This window comes from Cherax quadricarinatus, chromosome 26 (genome assembly GCF_038502225.1).
Source record: "Cherax quadricarinatus isolate ZL_2023a chromosome 26, ASM3850222v1, whole genome shotgun sequence".
NCBI classification, from domain to species: domain Eukaryota; kingdom Metazoa; phylum Arthropoda; class Malacostraca; order Decapoda; family Parastacidae; genus Cherax; species Cherax quadricarinatus.
Window position 1 is genome coordinate 30377945 of NC_091317.1, and position 21605 is coordinate 30399549.

At 40.0% G+C, this 21605-nt stretch overlaps 1 protein-coding gene across 6 annotated transcripts in view; it reads right to left on the bottom strand.

Annotated features, from left to right (window-relative positions):
- rho-5 (rhomboid-5) overlaps nt 1–21605 on the bottom strand; it is a 318955-nt gene that overhangs the window by 9354 nt on the left and 287996 nt on the right. For all 6 annotated transcript variants that reach the window (XR_008407475.2, XM_053780640.2, XM_053780642.2 and 3 more), the window contains one exon: nt 20227–20467. Coding sequence is in view for 5 of the 6 variants with exons in the window: in XM_053780640.2 (XP_053636615.1) it covers nt 20227–20467 (241 nt within the window). In the remaining variant the exon portion in view is untranslated. The remainder of the gene's footprint in view (nt 1–20226; nt 20468–21605) is intronic.

Consider the following 21605-nt stretch of genomic DNA (forward strand, 5'->3'; position numbering starts at 1 on the left):
TAATTATCTACGTGGACGACTACCAAAAAACTCACTCCCAATATTGACTAACCTACTACATAATGTCTGGAAACAGCCTCAAATATCCAACTGAACATAATGATCAATGGTTCCCTCATGTAAGACACATTGAGGGTAAATTCTTAAGTCTACACCCTGACTGCAACTTGAAGTTTAATACCCACATTCAGCACATAACCAAGAAAGTCTCCAAAACAGCAAGCATCCACTCCAAGATATGTTACTGTATACCTCAAACAGCATTACTTACACTGTACTACTCTCTAATCTATCCTTACCTTACCTATGGTATTTGTGCCTGGGTATCTACTACATCAAATCACCTAAAACCAATAATAACTTGACAAATAGCTGCTGTGCAAACAATTACCTAATCCAGTGCCAGACAACACACTCCCCCAGTCTTCAAACGTTTAACTTATTTGATCCTTTCCTGTCCAGAACCCTGAAATTAATACTACTCTCAGTGTCCAATTAAAAAAAAAAAAATTATCAGTATGCCCTCTGTTCTGTTGATTGTGCACAAGAAACTACCCATTCAACTATTACTATAAAGTTCACAGAAGTCATTAATTTGACTAATTTTATACAAAAAAATACCATTTCAAAAATGGCCCAAAACAACGTACATTATTTTTGTTCTATGGGGTAGCCCTCCTCTGTCTGGTATGCCATCCCTCTTTTGAGTTATTAATTTTTCCTGGAGCCAAACAATTGGAATTTGTCACCATTAAACACTGTTATTTTCTAATGGCTACTGAAAAATTTAACTTATATCCTCTTGTAAATTTTCAATGTCCTCTACTGAGGCAACTCATGCTAATTTTTGTATCATCCGTATAGTTATGATTAAAATGGTTAGTCAGTAGTTTACTAAGCTAGTGGTAAAAGTAGTGTTAGACGTGATAAACATTTATATTTATTGCATTTAAAATGTTATATCAAATCAAATAACATCAATCCAAATCAAATATTACATAAAGTTCAAGAGATGTTTTTGACAATGTGTTTTAAACTACTGGGAGAAAAAGTTTCTTGAGCCTTCAGGTAAGCAGTCCCTAACTGTGGGTCCTGTGATCTGTATGGGGTATTTACAAGTGCTCCTTGACTTATGAGGGGTTACATTCCGATGAATCCATCTTAAGTCAAATATGAATTATTTTGGAGCTGAAACTTAAGATAATAATCCAGTGTGAAGGTTGCAAGTTTGTAACCTGCATTCATTTATTTACTTTACATAAATAACTACAGTCACTGAATAAGTGAATAAGTAATTAAATAATTACTATAACTAAATACGTACCAGTATTGTAATGTAAATAAATGAATACAAGTTATGAACTTGCCGCCTTCACGCTGGGTAATTATCTTAAGTTTCACTTCCAAAGTACAGTGGACCCTCGTTTTTCGTAATTAATTCATTCCAGGGAGCATGACTATTATCGAAATTGACAATTTGCAAATCCATTTTCCCCATAAGAAATAATGTAAATCCAATTAATTCGTTCCAGACACCCAGAAGTATCAACAACAATTTTTTTTTACCATAACAATAGATTTACATGCACAAAAGAATGAACATTCAACATGACAGTTACCTTTATTGAAGGCTGTTGTTGATGAATGGAAGACAGGGAGGAGGAGAGAGGGAAGAGAGGTTATTGTTTGGAAGGGGGAATCCCCCTCCATAAGAACTCTAGGTCACTTCAGGGGTCACTTCCCTAGCTTAAATATAGAGTTACATGCAGAAAAGAAAGCCAAATAAATGTAAAGCACTAATAAAATGTATAAATGAACATTTAACACCACACTTGTTCTATCTAGGCTGGAATATTGCTGCACACTAACAGCACCTTTCAAGGCAGGTGAAATTGCTGACCTAGAAAATGTACAGAGAACCTTCACGGCGTGCATAACGGAGATAAAACACCTCAATTACTGGGAGCGCTTGAGGTTCCTGAACCTGTATTCCCTGGAACGCAGGCGGGAGAGATACATGATTATATACACCTGGAAAATCCTAGAGGGACTAGTACCGAACTTGCACACGAAAATCACTCACTACAAAAGCAAAAGACTTGGCAGATGATGCAACATCCCCCCAATAAAAAGCAGGGGTGTCACTAGCATGTTAAGAGACCATAAAATAAATGTCAGGGGCCCGAGACTGTTCAACTGCCTCCCAGCATACATAAAGGGGATTACCAATAAACCCCTGGCAGTCTTCAAGCTGGCACTGGACAAGCACCTAAAGTCGGTACCTGACCAGCCGGGCTGTGGCTCGTATGTTGGTTTGCGTGCAGCCAGCAGTAACAGCCTGGTTGATCAGGCTCTGATCCACCAGGAGGCCTGGTCACAGACCGGGCCGTGGGGGCGTTGACCCCTGGAACTCTCTCCAGGTAAACTGAAGACTTTTGTTGGCGTGTGGCAGAGGGAGGGGAGGCGAGTTTATTGTTGGAGAATATGACATTAATATCAACTCTATGGCTTATTTATCTATCACAATTCAACTTATATGACATAATAAACAATAGTAATAACATAGAAACATGGAATATACTCTAGAATGAATAAAATAAGTCATTGATGTCACATGAGGTGAGGGGTTGTTGTTGGGTGTATAAGGGCCACTGAGAGCATAAGCCATCCATAATGGTGGCGAAGCAGCAGCTGAGGCGGCGGTGTTTTCTGCAGCCCTATATAACTCCACCAACATTGAAGGAGTTAGTAGAATTCCTGAATCACTGAAGAAGGCACCCTCTACCACCACTACCACCATCACAACCACTACCACCCTCTACCACCACTTTCTACCACTATCACAACTGCTACCACCCTCTACCACTATCACAACTGCTACCACCCTCTACCACTATCACAACTGCTACCACTCTCTACCACTATCACAACTGCTACCACCCTCTACCATCACTACCACCCTCTACCACCATCACTACCACCCTCTACCACCATCACTACCACCCTCTACCACTGTCACAACCACTACCACCCTCTACCATTATCACAACTGCTACCACCCTCTACCATCACTACCACCCACTACCACCCTCTACCACCATCACTACCACCCTCTACCACCATCACTACCACCCTCTACCATCATCACTACCACCCTCTACCACTATCACAACTGCTACCACTACCACCACCACCTTTGTGTTTTTCTACAAACTTTTTCTTAAATTATATGTGTTTCTCACATTCTTTACCAAAGGGCTGGCACTAGAAGCTTTCTTTGGAGCCATGGTGACTTATTTAGCAGTTGCAAGCACTAAAACGAATGGAATATGGAATGTATCATATGAACTCGTGGGATCATCTTCACTCACTGATAAATAATGGCACACTGGCTGGAAATGGAGTGTAAGGCAGCTCGGGGCTGTGTGTACATGTCCCAGACGAATGACTATTTGCGAGTCAAACAACGATTCACGAGTCAATGTTTTGACGAAAATAACGTTATGATTTTCGAAAATTACGACTTTCGAGCCTTATGATTATCGAGGGTCCACTGCAATTATTTTTGCACCATCATAAAGTCGAAGAGTACCTTGGGTTGGGTTGTACATGTTAAATACTGAAGAGATATTTAGTCTGTGCATATGGGGACTATTACAACTCTTCAGGAACTGCACAGTAATATATGCAAGTACATACAGTAGGGCCCCGCTTTATGGCGTTTCACCTTACAACATTCTGCTCATATAGACATTTCAAATTCTGACCAAAACTCGCTATACGGCTCCTCCCACCAGACTTTCTAATACGGTCACCACGCACCACCTGGTTTGTTTACATTCTCCATAAGCACATTTTTCCATTATGTCTGGAAACTTTCCAAAATTTCAAGTGTTTTAAAGTTATTTTATATAAAATCTGATAATTATACTTATGTGTACCTGTACCTAAATAAACTTACTGTGCTGGCTTGTAGGTACACATTAAAATTACTAACAGTGTCTTATTAGTCTTGAAGATGCCCTATTAATAATGATAGTAAAAATAAAATTTAATAATAATCACTCTGAGGTGCATTAAATGTCATATATTTTGTTAATATAAACATTTTCATTAATCAATCTATGATATTTTTTCAAAATTATATAATAATTATATAATAATGTAGGTAGTAGGTTGGTAGACAGCAACCACCCAGGGAAGTACTACCGTCCTGCCAGATGACTGTGAAACAAAAACCTGTAACTGTTTTGCATGATGGTAGGATTGCTGGTTTCTTTTTCTGTCTCATAAACACGCTAAGATAACAGGGATATCTTGCTACTCCTACTTACACTTTGGTCACACTTCACAGACACGCACATGCATATATATATATACATACATCTAGGTTTTTCTCTTTTTTCTAAATAGCTCTTGTTCTTTTTTATTTCTTCTATTGTCCATGGGGAAGTGGAAAAGAATCTTTCCTCCGTAAGCCATGCGTGTCGTATGAGGCGACTAAGATGCCGGGAGCAATGGGCTAGTAACCCCTTCTCCTGTATACAATTACTAAAAAAGAGAAGAAGAAAAACTTTATAAAACTGGGTTGCTTAAATGTGCGTGGATGTAGTGCGGATGACAAGAAACAGATGATTGCTGATGTTATGAATGAAAAGAAGTTGGATGTCCTGGCCCTAAGCGAAACAAAGCTGAAGGGGGTAGGAGAGTTTCAGTGGGGGGAAATAAATGGGATTAAATCTGGAGTATCTGAGAGAGTTAGAGCAAAGGAAGGGGTAGCAGTAATGTTAAATGATCAGTTATGGAAGGAGAAAAGAGAATATGAATGTGTAAATTCAAGAATTATGTGGATTAAAGTAAAGGTTGGATGCGAGAAGTGGGTCATAATAAGCGTGTATGCACCTGGAGAAGAGAGGAATGCAGAGGAGAGAGAGAGATTTTGGGAGATGTTAAGTGAATGTATAGGAGCCTTTGAACCAAGTGAGAGAGTAATTGTGGTAGGGGACTTGAATGCTAAAGTAGGAGAAACTTTTAGAGAGGGTGTGGTAGGTAAGTTTGGGGTGCCAGGTGTAAATGATAATGGGAGCCCTTTGATTGAACTTTGTATAGAAAGGGGTTTAGTTATAGGTAATACATATTTTAAGAAAAAGAGGATAAATAAGTATACACGATATGATGTAGGGCGAAATGACAGTAGTTTGTTGGATTATGTATTGGTAGATAAAAGACTGTTGAGTAGACTTCAGGATGTACATGTTTATAGAGGGGCCACAGATATATCAGATCACTTTCTAGTTGTAGCTATACTGAGAGTAAAAGGTAGATGGGATACAAGGAGAAAAGAAGCATCAGGGAAGAGAGAGGTGAAGGTTTATAAACTAAAAGAGGAGGCAGTTAGGGTAAGATATAAACAGCTATTGGAGGATAGATGGGCTAATGAGAGCATAGGCAATGGGGTCGAAGAGGTATGGGGTAGGTTTAAAAATGTAGTGTTAGAGTGTTCAGCAGAAGTTTGTGGTTACAGGAAAGTGGGTGCAGGAGGGAAGAGGAGCGATTGGTGGAATGATGATGTAAAGAGAGTAGTAAGGGAGAAAAAGTTAGCATATGAGAAGTTTTTACAAAGTAGAAGTGATGCAAGGAGGGAAGAGTATATGGAGAAAAAGAGAGAAGTTAAGAGAGTGGTGAAGCAATGTAAAAAGAGAGCAAATGAGAGAGTGGGTGAGATGTTATCAACAAATTTTGTTGAAAATAAGAAAAAGTTTTGGAGTGAGATTAACAAGTTAAGAAAGCCTAGAGAACAAATGGATTTGTCAGTTAAAAATAGGAGAGGAGAGTTATTAAATGGAGAGTTAGAGGTATTGGGAAGATGGAAGGAATATTTTGAGGAATTGTTAAATGTTGATGAAGATAGGGAAGCTGTGATTTCGTGTATAGGGCAAGGAGGAATAACATCTTGTAGGAGTGAGGAAGAGCCAGTTGTGAGTGTGGGGGAAGTTCGTGAGGCAGTAGGTAAAATGAAAGGGGGTAAGGCAGCCGGGATTGATGGGATAAAGATAGAAATGTTAAAAGCAGGTGGGGATATAGTTTTGGAGTGGTTGGTGCAATTATTTAATAAATGTATGGAAGAGGGTAAGGTACCTAGGGATTGGCAGAGAGCATGCATAGTTCCTTTGTATAAAGGCAAAGGGGATAAAAGAGAGTGCAAAAATTATAGGGGGATAAGTCTGTTGAGTGTACCTGGTAAAGTGTATGGTAGAGTTATAATTGAAAGAATTAAGAGTAAGACGGAGAATAGGATAGCAGATGAACAAGGAGGCTTTAGGAAAGGTAGGGGGTGTGTGGACCAGGTGTTTACAGTGAAACATATAAGTGAACAGTATTTAGATAAGGCTAAAGAGGTCTTTGTGGCATTTATGGATTTGGAAAAGGCGTATGACAGGGTGGATAGGGGGGCAATGTGGCAGATGTTGCAAGTGTATGGTGTAGGAGGTAGGTTACTGAAAGCAGTGAAGAGTTTTTACGAGGATAGTGAGGCTCAAGTTAGAGTATGTAGGAAAGAGGGAAATTTTTTCCCAGTAAAAGTAGGCCTTAGACAAGGATGTGTGATGTCACCGTGGTTGTTTAATATATTTATAGATGGGGTTGTAAGAGAAGTAAATGCGAGGGTTTTGGCAAGAGGCGTGGAGTTAAAAGATAAAGAATCACACACAAAGTGGGAGTTGTCACAGCTGCTCTTTGCTGATGACACTGTGCTCTTGGGAGATTCTGAAGAGAAGTTGCAGAGATTGGTGGATGAATTTGGTAGGGTGTGCAAAAGAAGAAAATTAAAGGTGAATACAGGAAAGAGTAAGGTTATGAGGATAACAAAAAGATTAGGTGATGAAAGATTGAATATCAGATTGGAGGGAGAGAGTATGGAGGAGGTGAACGTATTCAGATATTTGGGAGTGGACGTGTCAGCGGATGGGTCTATGAAAGATGAGGTGAATCATAGAATTGATGAGGGAAAAAGAGTGAGTGGTGCACTTAGGAGTCTGTGGAAACAAAGAACTTTGTCCTTGGAGGCAAAGAGGGGAATGTATGAGAGTATAGTTTTACCAACGCTCTTATATGGGTGTGAAGCGTGGGTGATGAATGTTGCAGCGAGGAGAAGGCTGGAGGCAGTGGAGATGTCATGTCTGAGGGCAATGTGTTGTGTGAATATAATGCAGAGAATTCGTAGTTTGGAAGTTAGGAGGAGGTGCGGGATTACCAAAACTGTTGTCCAGAGGGCTGAGGAAGGGTTGTTGAGGTGGTTCGGACATGTAGAGAGAATGGAGCGAAACAGAATGACTTCAAGAGTGTATCAGTCTGTAGTGGAAGGAAGGCGGGGTAGGGGTCGGCCTAGGAAGGGTTGGAGGGAGGGGGTAAAGGAGGTTTTGTGTGCGAGGGGCTTGGACTTCCAGCAGGCATGCGTGAGCGTGTTTGATAGGAGTGAATGGAGACAAATGGTTTTTAATACTTGACGTGCTGTTGGAGTGTGAGCAAAGTAACATTTATGAAGGGATTCAGGGAAACCGGCAGGCCGGACTTGAGTCCTGGAGATGGGAAGTACAGTGCCTGCACTCTGAAGGAGGGGTGTTAATGTTGCAGTTTAAAAACTGTAGTGTAAAGCACCCTTCTGGCAAGACAGTGATGGAGTGAATGATGGTGAAAGTTTTTCTTTTTCGGGCCACCCTGCCTTGGTGGGAATCGGCCGGTGTGATAATAAAAAAAATAAAAAAAATATAATAAACATGCTATGTAACATATAAATATGATAAATACACCCCACAGTAGAATAAATTAACATAAATATGAGATGTTTTTCCAGTCGTCTTCCCTGAGTGTCAGAAAGAATAATGTTTTCTCTAATTCAACACCGAAGAAAATGTATGCACAATAATATTACTGGGGTAACTGTAGAAAATTATTCCTTTCATATGCTTTCACTTAGTGAGTCATTCCTTCTACAACTAGTGTTTTACATGAGAATGGGAGTGTAACTGTTTACTTATTTTACTGTACCAATGTGGAGACAACTTGTACACAATGTAAGGTGTTTGTATAATAGAATAAGCTTCATGAACATGGAAATAAGTCACTGTGATTTTTTTGGGTTACCCTGGGTAGTCTATGCATATGCTGCTATGTATGATAATCTATGTAACTGTATTTATGTGTACCTGTACCTGAAAAAAAAACTTACAAACATAGAAATGAACGTGTATGAACCATAACCAGATGTGTTCATCTGCTTGTTTACATACTCCACATCTCTGTCCTCTCTCATTTACTCCTTCTCTCTCTCTCTCATTTATTCATTTTATCTCGTTCACTCACTTCTCACCCTACATTAAGATTACAGATATTACAAGGTAAGTAATGAGTGTACTGTATGTTCATTTTATAGCTCTAGGGCGCTTTAAATGTAGTATATTACATGTGGGTGGGGTGGCCATGACTAAAACACTTACCACACCATACCTACTATACCTGACCTCTTACAATAAATACTACTCACCTCTCACCCTACATTAAGACTACAAATATTTTAAGATAAGTAATGAGTGTACTGTGTGTGTATTTTACTTTTGATGTTTTTTAACGTCTAGCTCTATTTCTAAGTTAATATATGTTAGTGTAAACTTGTTATCTGGCATTTATATCATTTATAAATGGAAAAAATGGTGTTCTGCCGTATAAATGGGGCCCTAGTGTACAGTACGTTGTACATCAAATAGACCCAAGTCTTTGAATAGTGGGGGAAGGAGAAGGGATGCTGTCTGGAATTGTAATAGAATATGATGGGTTTTAGATGATTTGCTATTGTAGAACCCCACGTGAACACACCATAGGTGAGGTAACGGTAGATTACACAGTAAATTGTGTGGTTTCTGTAAACAGTATTTTCTGAAAAGAATGTCTGCTATTTTGAAAACTTTCATGGGTATATGTTGGATTTTCGGGAGCAAGGGGCTAGTAACCCCTTCTCCTGTATATATTACTAAATTTGAAAGGAGAAACTTTGGTTTTTTCTTTTGGGCCACCCCGCCTCGGTGGGATACGGCCGGTGTGTTGAAAGAAAGAAATGTTGGATTTTTTTTTTTTTATCAAAGTAAATACCCAAGAATTCTTCTTCATTTTATCTTTTAATGTGTGCATCATCTTCATGTTTAGAAGAACATTTTTAGCTTTATTCCCCAACACCATATAGAACATCTTATCAATGCTGAGCTTTGATTTAGTTCTGGCTATACAAGATTATCCAGTTCTAGTTCAACACTGGCTATATTGTTGAGCTCAAAAGGATTTGTATTGGAAATGATGAATATAGTGTCATTCATAAATATAAATGATTCAAGTTATTGACAAGCATTTGGTAGGTCACTGAAGTAAAGGAGAAACAAGAATGGTCCTGGAACAATGCCTGCAGCATATTAAAGTTAATGGGTTGATTAGATGAAGATGTGTCATTTACAGTCATATGTTAGAGTCTGTCACAGGGAAGGGGCAAGTTGGACTTTATATAGAAGAGTGCATGGCTCTTTTTTCCATAATGTTCCAGTTTAATCCTTTCACTCTCAGGACCCCGAAACTAAGTGCTGACAATGTCGAGATTTGAAAAAAAAAAATCTGAAATGGTGGTAAATCTTTTTCTAAAGATGATGACACTAAAAATACAAAATTTGATGGAATACTTAAGAAATTATGCAGGTGCAAAGTTGGCAGTCAGGTTGCAATTTATTCATCAGCAATTTCATGCACTGTCTTTATTTTAAGCCAATTCCATTGCTCAATTTAACCATATTCTTAGCTATTTCATTAATGTGACTTCCATTTTATCAACTGAGCACAAGAAACCACACATTCAACTATCAAACTATACTTTACAATGCATAGAAATCTGTAATATGACCAGTTTTACAAAAAACTCAACAAATTCTCATTTAAAAACAGAATCTAAAATTAACACTGTATGCATTCCAACAACTACAGCAATCTATCCTCTGTTCATTAATCACATCCTCAGGCCTCTCTTATATTAAACCTGCACTCCATTTGGAATCCACAATACAAAAAAATAAAAGGTTAACCATATTTCTCAAATAATAAAATATAACCAGGAATGATTGTTCATGGTTTGGGGCATCCCCAGAATCAACGCAAACCTAGTAAAAGCCTATAAAACAGACCAGGGATGTAGAGAAAGCCTTACCCTTCCTCAGGAAAATCGTGAAAAATCAAATATTTTCACATATTTCAGCCCTATTTCAAGTTACTTCTGGTCCTGAAGCCTACCAAAATCATCTCTATTTCAGCAGTATGTCTTCCATTCTATCAAATGATCTCAAGAAACAGTTAATAAAATTATAAAAAGCATTCTAGAAAACACCTCAAACCAAACACAAGATCAGAGGTTTGCTTATCCCAGCATGCACTGAGTGAGGCAGGACTTTTTTAAATAATGTGTACACTCACAACACAGACCCATTCTCTTATGTCTAGGCCAATATTTACCTGCCACAGCATATGTGCTTTAAACAGATCTATATGAATGTGCTTGAAACAAATCTATATGAATGTGCTTGAAACAGATCTATATGAATGTGCTTGAAACAGATCTATATGAATGACATTTGCTTCAATAGTGTGGATCTATGTAAAAGTTAGTGAAAGGGTTAAGTAATAGGATGTGATCTACTGCATTAAAAGCTTTTCTAGGGATGTGTATATTGAATTAAATATTTTCAGTACTACATTATTTATACTGTGTTTTGACCTGAAACCAAACTGGCAAGGACTAAGAATACAAGTCTCCTGCTTTCTGCAGCAGATGAGGTGACCCATAAAACTGATGAGGGAAAAAAAGATGAGCAATGCACTGTACGAGACTATAGTGGTATCAAGATTCTTACATGTGTGTGAAGCATGGATTGTGAATGTTGCAGTAAGGAGGAGGCTGGTGGCATTGGAAATGTGATGTCTGAGGGCAATGTGTAGTGTTGATATTATGCTGAGAATTCGTCATTTGGAGATTAGGAGGACGTGCAGGGTTACTAAAAGTATTATCCAGAGGGCTGAAGAGGGGTTGTTGAGGTGGTTTGGAAATTTAAAGAGGATGGAGCAAAATAGAATGACTTCGAGGGTGTATAAATCAGTAGTGGTGGGAAGGTGAGGTAGGAGTCATCCTAGGAAAGGTTGGAGGGCAGGATAGGAGTTATCCTAGAAAAGGTAAAAGGGGAGGGTAGGATTCATCCTAGGAAAGGTCAGAGGGTGGGGTAGGAATCATCCTAGGAAAGGTAAGAGGGGAGGGTAGGATTCATCCTAGGAAAGGTCAGAGGGTGGGGTAGGAATCATCCTAGGAAAGGTAAGAGGGGAGGGTAGGATTCATCCTAGGAAAGGTCAGAGGGTGGGGTAGGAATCATCCTAGGAAAGGTCAGAGGGTGGAGTAGGATTCATCCTAAGAAAGGTTGGAAGGCGGGGTAGGAGTCATCCTATGAAACGTTGGAGGGCAGGATAGGCATCATCCTGTGAAATATTGGAGGACGGGGTAGGAGTCATCCTAGGAAAGGTTGGAGGGCGGGGTAGGATTCATCCTAGGAAAGGTCAGAGAGCGGGGGAGAAGTCATCCTAGGAAAGGTTGGAGGGCGGGGTAGGACTCATCCTAGGAAAGGTCAGAGAGCGGGGGAGAAGTCATCCTAGGAAAGGTTGGAGGGCAGGGGAGCACGAGGTTTTGTATCTGAGGGGCTTGGGCATCCAGCAGACGTGTGAGTGGAGGCAGGTGGTTTTTATGACTTGTGCTATTGGAATGTGAACAAGGTAACATAGCCCGAAATGCTATGCATAGTATAAGTGGCTTTGGCATGCTGCTCTTATCTGTATTTTTTTGTACCTCTGTATGTATGCTCAAATTGTTAATAAATAAATAAAATAAATGAAGGAATTCAGGAAAGCTGGTTATCTGGACTTGAGTCTTGGAGGTGGGAAATGCAGTGCCTGCACTCTAAAGGAGGGATGGGGATATTTGCAGTTTAGAGGGGTATCTGAAGTGTAGTTACTAGCACACCTCTGGCAAGACAATGATGGAGTGAGTGATGGTGAGTGTTTCTTCTTTTTCAGATCACCCTACCTCAGTGGGAGACAGCCAGTGTTAAACAATATACAGCAACACCAAGAATAAATCAATATTCAGCTACAGCAGTACATTACAGTGACTGGCACAGAGAGTTTGCTGATGACAGGGACAGGGGCACTGACAAATGGGTCAATGTTTTTTGGCAAAAAATATAAAGCCTTTACAATAGACACTGTTCTATTAAAAGTAAGCAGATCATAGCAAAGAGACTAGGTGGCCCATGGCTAACCAATAGCATCCTCAGGTCCATTCATAAGAAACATATTTATAATAATAATAATATGAAAAGCAATACAGATTGGGCTCAATTAACCCTTTGACTGCTTCTGACGTATATATACGTCTTACGAGCCAGTGTTTTTGACGTATTTATACTCCAAAATTCTAGCGGCTTCAAATCAAGCGGGAGAAAGCTGGTAGGCCCATATGTGAGAGAATGGATCTGTGTGGTCAGTGTGCATGGTATAAAAAAAAATCTTGTAGCACGCAATGCATAATGAGAAAAAAAAAAAACTCCGACCAATGTTTCTGAATTAAAACGCCAACTTTGAGGTGTATTTTCATATAGCATTTACGGTTGTATTCTCGTTTTCTTGGTCTCATTTGATAGAATGGAAGACATATTACAGAAATAGAGATGATTTTGATTGGTTTCGTGTTCAAGAGTAAACAAATGACGTCATTGTCCAATAAGTGTTCAACTAGCCATTCTAATATACATTCACCATTATTTATACAATTATTACGATAATGCAGTAGTCTGCATAACAGTAAAACTTCTATTTTCTCTGCGAATAAAAATTCAAAATAGAAAGTAAGAGTAATATAATAGGGGCCTGGAGACATGACTGATGAACAGAGAAAATTTTATTTAGTGCCAGGAATGTCTGCATTGTCCACTCTGGACCCTATTTTGAAATTGGAATTTTTTTTAATTTGTGTGAAATTGGTCAAATTGCTGAATTCTGACCACATTATTGGGTAATTGAAATTAGTAAATGGGCGGTTTCTTGTACTCAATTGATAGAACAAATGGAGATCTAAAGAAACAGCTGTGAGTTTGGTCAACTGGAACAATGGAATTGGCCGAAAATAGGGTTCAAATTGGGCGAAATCACCAATGCATAAATATCGCCGAGATTGCTAATTTCACGAGAGTGTAATTCCGTAAGTTTTCAATCAAATTTCGTGCTCTTGGTGTCATTACCATCGGGAAAAGAGTATCATTTCATAAGAATTTTTTTTTTTTTCAAATTCTTCAACACTGAGAGCAAGTTTGTGAGCAGGGGTCTCAACAGTCAAAGGGTTAACTAAAGAACAAACCAAAAGCTATAAGTCAGTACTTACCAAGCTAATAAAGAAGTTGAAAAAATTGTATTATGCTAGCAGATTCAATGAAATAAGAGGTGATAAGAAGATCTGGAACACACACATACTCAAATCCTGGGTTCTCAGAAATTGATCAAAACAAGAGATATTGTCTTCTTCCAAACCCCAATGAGCCACATATTCAGCCTACTGAGACAGCCAACACATTAAATGATTTCTTCTCTACCATAGGATGAAGTCTTACTAGCAAAATCACAAGTACAAATACTCAAGTGAGATGGAAATTTTCCAGACTCCCTCTATCTGGCTCCAGCTAATCCTACTGAGGTCTCTCTGATAATAAATTTGCTGAAAAACAAGTCCCACCACAACTGTTCAAAAGAGCAGCTCATGTGTTTTCACCGACCATTGCAATAGTCTTCAAAACATCATTAGAAACCAACTCAATTCCAATAATACTTAAGATAGCACGGATTACCCCATTACATAAAGGATGAGGCTCAACCAATGTAAATAACTATAGACCTATATTCAACTTGCCAGTGTTATCCATATTTTATTATTATTTTTAATATTAACAAATAGGCTGTTTCCCACCAAGGCAGGGTGGCCTGAAAAAGAAAAACTTTCATCATCAATCACTCCATCACTGTCTTGCCAGAGGTGTGCTTACACTACAGTTATAAATCTGCAACATTAACACCTATCCTTCAGGGTGCAGGCACTGTACTTCCCATCTCCAGGGCTCAAGTCCAGCCTGCCAGTTTCCCTGAATTCCTTCATAAATGTTACCTTGCTCACACTCCAACAGCACGTCAAGTCCTGAAAGCCATTTGTCTCCATTCACTCGTATCTAACATGCTCATGTGTGCTTGCTGGAAGTCCAAGCTCCTCACACACAAAACTTCCTTTACCCCCCTTCCCTCCAACCTTTCCTAGACCGACCCCTACCTCGCCTTCCCTCCACTACAGATTTATACACTCTCAAAGTCATTCTATTTTGTTCCAGCCTCTCTACATGTCCGAACCACCTAAAAATCTTTATAAAATTAATCTACAAGAGATTGAACTCTTTTCTAGCATCATTCAATAAAGGCTCAACCCCAGCCTGTTTGGTTTCAGTCTAAATAGAAGAACAAATGATTCAATTATAAAAATCCTACTTATGCAGCTCTTGAGAACAATGAATATTCCCAAGGCCTCTTTACAGACCTTAAGAAAGCTTTTGATACAGTAGACATAACATCCTGCACTGTAAACTTGAAGATTATTGTATCAGAGATTATGCACTTCATATCTTAAAGCTCCTTAACAATAGACACTAATGTGTCCATCAAGGGTATAATAACCTCGTCACTGCAACCCACTGATAAAGAGGTTTCCCAAGAAAGTGTTCTTGGCCCTCTGGTTTTCCTCATATACATCATGATGTCCATGGGAAAAGTGGAAAAGTAATCTTCCTCCATACGTCACGTGTGTCATACGAAGCGACTAAAATGCTGGGAGCAAGGGGCTATTAACCCTTCTCTTGTATATATACATGTACTGGTAAATGTAAAAAGAAAACTTTTGTTTTTTCTTTTTAGGTCACCCTGGCTCAGTGGGATATAGCCAGTGCATTGAAAAGAAAAAAATCAATGATCTTCCACCAGGCCATGGTGCCCTGTGGGCTGGTGGCTAAAGCTCTCGCTTCCCAAGGCGAGCATCCGGGTTCGATTCCCAGTGCAGGTAGAAACACTGGGCGTGTTTCCTTACACTGGTTGTCTATGCTCCCCATCAGTAAAATGGGTACCTGGGTGTTAGTCGACTGGTGTGGGTCGCATCCTGGGACAGAACGGACATAATTTGCTCAAAATGCTCTGCATAACAAGCGGCTTTCTATATAGTAGTATGTCATTGATGTCAGCTACGACTGTATACCTTGTGTATGTACTTGTAGAAACAAAGAAATTATTAAATTATTATTAAATGCATCTCAAAAATTTTAACTTGTTCTACTTGTACACAACATAACTTTTGTCATCTCCCACCCAAATCTGAATTCTCTCAGAAACGCTGTTAACCCTTAACCTGTAAATGGTCCAAGCAGATCTACGTTCACATGTGTAGTGCTACAAAAGTAGATCTACGTTTTGTTTGCATATTTTCAAATACAGTGGTCCCCCGCTTTTCGTAGTTCCCGGCAATCGTAAATTTCGCCAATCATAGGGGTATTTTCGTATAAACATGGACTTGCTTTTCATAGGTTGACTCGCGAGTCGTAGTTCGTCCGGGACGCGTACCCATGGCGTGAGCCAGGGCGGTAGCCAGTCTGGTATTGTTTACCAGTGAGCGAAGGTCCCCTCACGTGCTCCAGCGAAATATTTCATAATATTCCATTTATTTTAGTGCTTGCAAGTACTAAATAAGCTATCATGGCTCCAAAGAAAGCTCCTAGTGCCAAGCCTGTGGTAAAGAAGGTGAGAAATACGATTGAATTTAAGAAAACCATCATTGAACAATATGAAAGTGGTACAAGTGTGGCCAAACTGTCCAGGATGTATAAGAAACCCTACACAACCTTATGTTCCATAGTGGCCAAGAAAAAGGAAATAAAGGATGCTGTTGTTGCAAAGGGAGTAACTATGCTGACAAAAATGAGATCACCAGTACTGGAAGAGGTTGAGAAGTTATTATTGGTGTGGATAAATGAGAAACAATTAGCAGGAGATACTCTTATGACTTCGATTACTTGTGAAAAGGCTAGGCAGTTGCATGAAGATTTGGTAAAGAAATTGCCTGCAAATAGTGGTGAAGTGAGTGAATTTAAGGCCAGCAAAGGTTGGTTTGAGAGATTTAAGAACCGTACTGGCATACACAGTGTGGTAAGGCATGGTGAGGCTGCCAGTTCGGACCACAAGGCGGCTGAAAAATATGTGCATGAATTCCAGGAGTACATTGAGGCTGAAGGACTGAAACCTGAACAAGTGTTCAATTGTGACGAAACAGGCCTCTTTTGGAAGAAAATGCCAAAGAGGACCTTCATTACACAAGAGGAAAAGGCAATGCCAGGACACAAGCCAATGAAAAACAGGCTGACGCTAATGTTCTGTGCTAATGCTAGTGGGGATTTCAAAGTGAAGCCATTACTAGTGTACCATTCTGAAAATCCTAGAGTGTTCAGGAAAAACAATGTTATGAAGAGTAAATTGTGTGTGTTTTGGAAATCTAATAGTAAGACATGGGTCACGAGGGAAATTTTCGTCGAGTGGTTCAATGAAGTGTTTGGCCCTAGTGTGAAGGAGTATCTCCTGGAAAAGAAATTGGATCTCAAGTGCCTGCTAGTAATGGACAATGCACCTGCTCATCCTCCAAACTTGGATGACCTAATTTTCGAGGAGTTTGGGTTCATCACAGTAAAGTTCTTGCCCCCGAATACCACTCCTCTCCTCCAACCCATGGACCAGCAGGTTATTGCAAACTTTAAAAAACTCTACACAAAAGCAATGTTTCACAGGTGCTTGACTGTGACCACAGACACTCACATGACCCTAAGGGAATTTTGGAGAGAACACTTCAGCATCCTCCACTGCATAACCCTTATAGGTATGGCCTGGGAGGGAGTGACTACCAGGACTTTGAACTCTGCCTGGAGAAAATTCTGGCCAGATTGTGTCGACAAGAGGGATTTTGAAGGATTTGGGACTGACCCTAATGAGCCTGTGTCTGTTGTAAAATCAATTGTGGCACTGGGGAGTTCCATGGGGTTGGATGTGAGTTTGGAGGATGTGGAAGAATTGGTGGAAGACCACAATGAAGAGCTCACCACTGAGGAGCTGCAAAAGCTTCAGCAGGAAGAGCAACACATTGCAGCTCAGAATCTTGCTGCAGAGGAGGAGGAAGAGAGATGGAAGAAGGTGCCTTCTTCAGAAATTAAAGAGATTTTTACTATGTGGGGTAAGATGGAAAGCTTTATGGAGAAACATCACCCTAACAAGGTTGTTGCAAGCCAGGTTGGCAACATGTACAGTGACAAAGCCTTAGGCCATTTTAGGGAAGTGTTAAAGAGATGCCAGAAACAGAGCTCTCTCCACAGTTATTTTGCGAGACAGGACTCCAGTGACTCTCAAGGTGGTCCTAGTGGCATTAAGAAACAGAGAAGAGAAGCAACCCCAGAAAAGCAAATGGTACCTGAGGTGTTGATGGAAGGGGATTCCCCTTCCAAACTATAAACAAACCACTCTCTCCTCCTCCTCCAGTCTCCCATACACTAAGAAGAATCTCCAATAAAGGTAAGTGTTATGCTGTTAATGTTTCATTCATCATTTCCCATTGTATTGTTTATGTACTACATGTATATTTCATGTAAAAAATTTTTTTGTTTTAATACTTCTGGGTGTCAGGAACGGATTAATTGTATTTACATTATTTCTTATGGGGAGAATTGATTCGTAAATCGTAAATTTCATTTATAGTAACGGCTCCAGGAACGGATTAATTACGAAAAACGAAGGACCACTGTACAGTGGTCCCTCAATAATCGTCCGGCCTGAAAGTAGCCCATTTCGGAAATAGTCCCATTATTTCGTCAAAACATTGGCTTGCAAATGGTCTGAAACTCGCTAATTGTCCTTCATCCTGGACGCGCACTCATGCTCTGAGCCGCCTCGGCCTCCCTTCCCAGCCAGTGTGCCATTGTTTACCAGTGAGCGACAGTCCCCCCACAATATTTCATAATATTCCATTCATTTTAGTGTTTGCAAGTGCTAAATAAGCTACCATGGCTCCAAAGAAAGCTCCTAGTACCAAGCCTTTGGCAAAGAAGGTGAGAAATATGACTGAATTTAAGAAAAACATCATTGAACAATATGAAAGTGGTGTATGTGTGGGCGAACTGGCCAGGATGTATAACAAATCCCGTACAACCATATCTTCCATCATAGCCAAGAAAAAGGAAATCAAGGAAGCTGTTGTTGCAAAGGGGGTAAATATGCTGACAAAAATGAGATCACCAGTACTCAAAGATGTTGAGAAGTTATTATTGGTGTGGATAAATGAGAAACAATTAGCAGGAGATAGTTTTATGATGTCGCTTATTTGTGAAAAGGCTAGGCAGTTGCATGACGATTTGGTAAAGAAATTGCCTGCAACTAGTGGTGATGTGAGTGAATTTAAGGCCAGCAAAGGCTGGTTTGAAAGATTAAAGAAGCGTACTGGCGTACACAGTGTGATAAGGCAGCTCAGAATCTTGCTGCAGAGGAGGAGGAAGAGAGATGGAAGAAGGTGCCTTCTTCAGAAATTAAGGAGATTTTTGAAATGTGGGGTAAGATGGAAAGATTTATGGAGAAACATCACCCTGAGAAGGATGTTGCAAGCCATGTTGGCAACATGTACGGTGACAGAGTCTTGGCCCATTTTAGGGAGGTTTTAAAGAGACGCCAGAAACAGAGCTCTCTGGACAGTTTTTTGCGAGATAGGACTCCAGTGAGTCTCAAGCTGGTCCTAGTGGCATTAAGGAACAGAGAAGAGAAGTAACCCCAGAAAAGCACTTGGTAGCTGAGGTGCTGATGGAAGGGGATTCCCCTTCCAAACAGTAATTCAATGTCTCTCCTCCTCCAGTTTTCCATACACTAAGAAGAATCGCCAATAAAGGTAATTGTTATGCTGTTAATGTTCCATTCATGATGTCCCATTGTATTGTTTATGTACCATATCTATATTTCATGTAAAAAAAATTTTTTTGTTTTAATACTTCTGGGTGTCAGGAACGAATTAATTAGATTTACATTATTTCTTATGGGGAAAATTGATTCGAAAATCGTCTATTTCGACAATAGTCCCACTTCCAGGAACGGATTAAGGACGATAATTGAGGGACCACTGTATAACAAAAAAAAAAAAAGTAGATCAAAGTTTTTTTACACATTTTCAAATGTAAAAAAACAAAAAGAAGATCTACTTTTTTTTACATACTTTCAAATGTTGAAAAAACGTATATATACATTTGGACCATTTACGGGTTAAGCTGTCCAAACGTAGATCTATGTTCACGTGTGGGGTGGGGGCTCCGAACGTAAATCTACTTTTTTTTACATGCTTTCAAATGGAGAAAATCAAGGTCGGAGCGCGACGCACGTCAATGTAGATCTACGTTTGGAGTTTAAGGATTAATAAGGTGCTAATAAAGATATCTACCTGAATGACTACCAATAAACTCACTCTTAACACTGATAAGACTTTTTACATAATGTTTCTGAACAGAGCTACAAATGTGCTACTAAATGTAAAAGAAAATTCGTAGGTCTGTTTCTTGTCAGCAACTTGAAATTCAACAGGATTATAAATAGCACACACTGTATAAGTTCTTTATAAATGGAAACAAATAATTAATAGAAAACTACACTGTATGACGTAGAAGAGCAAAGAAATTAGAAAATAAGAGGCAACTTTTGATGGTTTGAACATAAGGAAAGAAGGCTGCATGAAGGATGTACAAAACTGAAGTAGATTAAAGACAACCAGCATCATGAGCAGCAAACAAAGACTATACACAAATATTCTGAGGTGACACAGATTTTAAGAGCAATTTAAACTGCACTGGGCCATCCACTCGCAGAGCAGAAAAAGCATTGTATCACACGAAATATTAAGATTATTATTATTATTATTATAATCAAAAAGAAGCGCTAAGTCACAAGGGCTATACAGCGCGAAATATTAAGAGATACGTACAAAGTTACTGCTTTAATAAAACACTTTACCTGAGAGCAAAGCGTGGCCTCTTCATGGAAGTAGCCACGCACGAAATTACAGTACTCCCGCGTTGTAATTCGACACTCTCCATGAATGCCTATACAGCACGGGTGACCAATAACCTCACAAGCCATATGCTCGGCAGTATGGATTTTTTTAACTGCTGCAAGTCTTTTTCGGCAAATTGGCCACCGAGTAATGTCATCTGGCCACTCGTGTGGAGGAACAGACGCAGGCTCTTTGCAGTAACTGAAAATTTAACAACAAAATGTTTTATATACAAAAGACAAATGGTGTAAGTTTCTGTTGTCTGCATTACATAAGCATATCCAAACAAAAGTCCTATGAATAAAAAACTAGTTAAGAATCCTAAAGAATGGATGTAAGCTGTATCAACTGTACAGTGATACCTCGAGTTTCGAACAGCTCCCAACTCGAACAATTATGTAAGTACAGTAGACCCTCGCATACCGTTGGCATCACATAACGTTAAATCCGCATACCGATACATTTTATCACTAAAATTTTGCCTTGCATACCGCTAAAAAACTCGCTCAACGCTATTTGTCCGAGAGGCGTCTAATGTGCGGCCTGAGCCAGCCTCACATGTTCCGCCGGTGGCATTGTTTACAAGCCAGCCTCCGCGGTAACATCTAAGCATACAATCGGAACATTTCGTATTATTACAGTGTTTTTGGTAATTTCATCAGCAAAATAAGTGACTATGGGCCCCAAGAAAGCTTCTAGTGCTAACCCTGTGGTAAAAAGGGTGAGAAATACTATCATATCACAGTCAGCTGCTGCTGCACCACAGTCAGCTGTTGCTGGACCAGTCAGCTGTTGCTGGATCAGTCAGCTGCTGCTACACCATGATCAGCTGTTGCTGGACAAGTCAGCTGTTGCTGGATCAGTCAACTGCTGCTGCACCACGATCAGCTGTTGCTGGACCAGTCAGCTGTTGCTGGATCAGTCAGCTGCTGCTGCACCATGATCAGCTGTTGCTGGACCAGTCAGCTGTTGCTGGATCAGTCAGCTGCTGCTGCACCACGATCAGCTGTTGCTGGACCAGTCAGCTGTTGCTGGATCAGTCAGCCACTGCTGCACCACGATCAGCTGTTGCTGGATCAGTCAGCTGCTGCTGCACCACAATCAGCTGTTGCTGGACCAGTCAGCTGTTGCTGGACCAGTCGGCTGCTGCTGCACCACGATCAGCTGTTGCTGGACCAGTCAGCTGTTGCTGGATCAGTCAGCTGCTGCTGCACCACGATCAGCTGTTGCTGGATCAGTCAGCTGCTGCTGCACCACGATCAGCTGTTGCTGGACCAGTCAGCTGTTGCTGGATCAGTCAGCTGCTGCTGCTGCACAATGATCAGCTGTTGCTGGATCA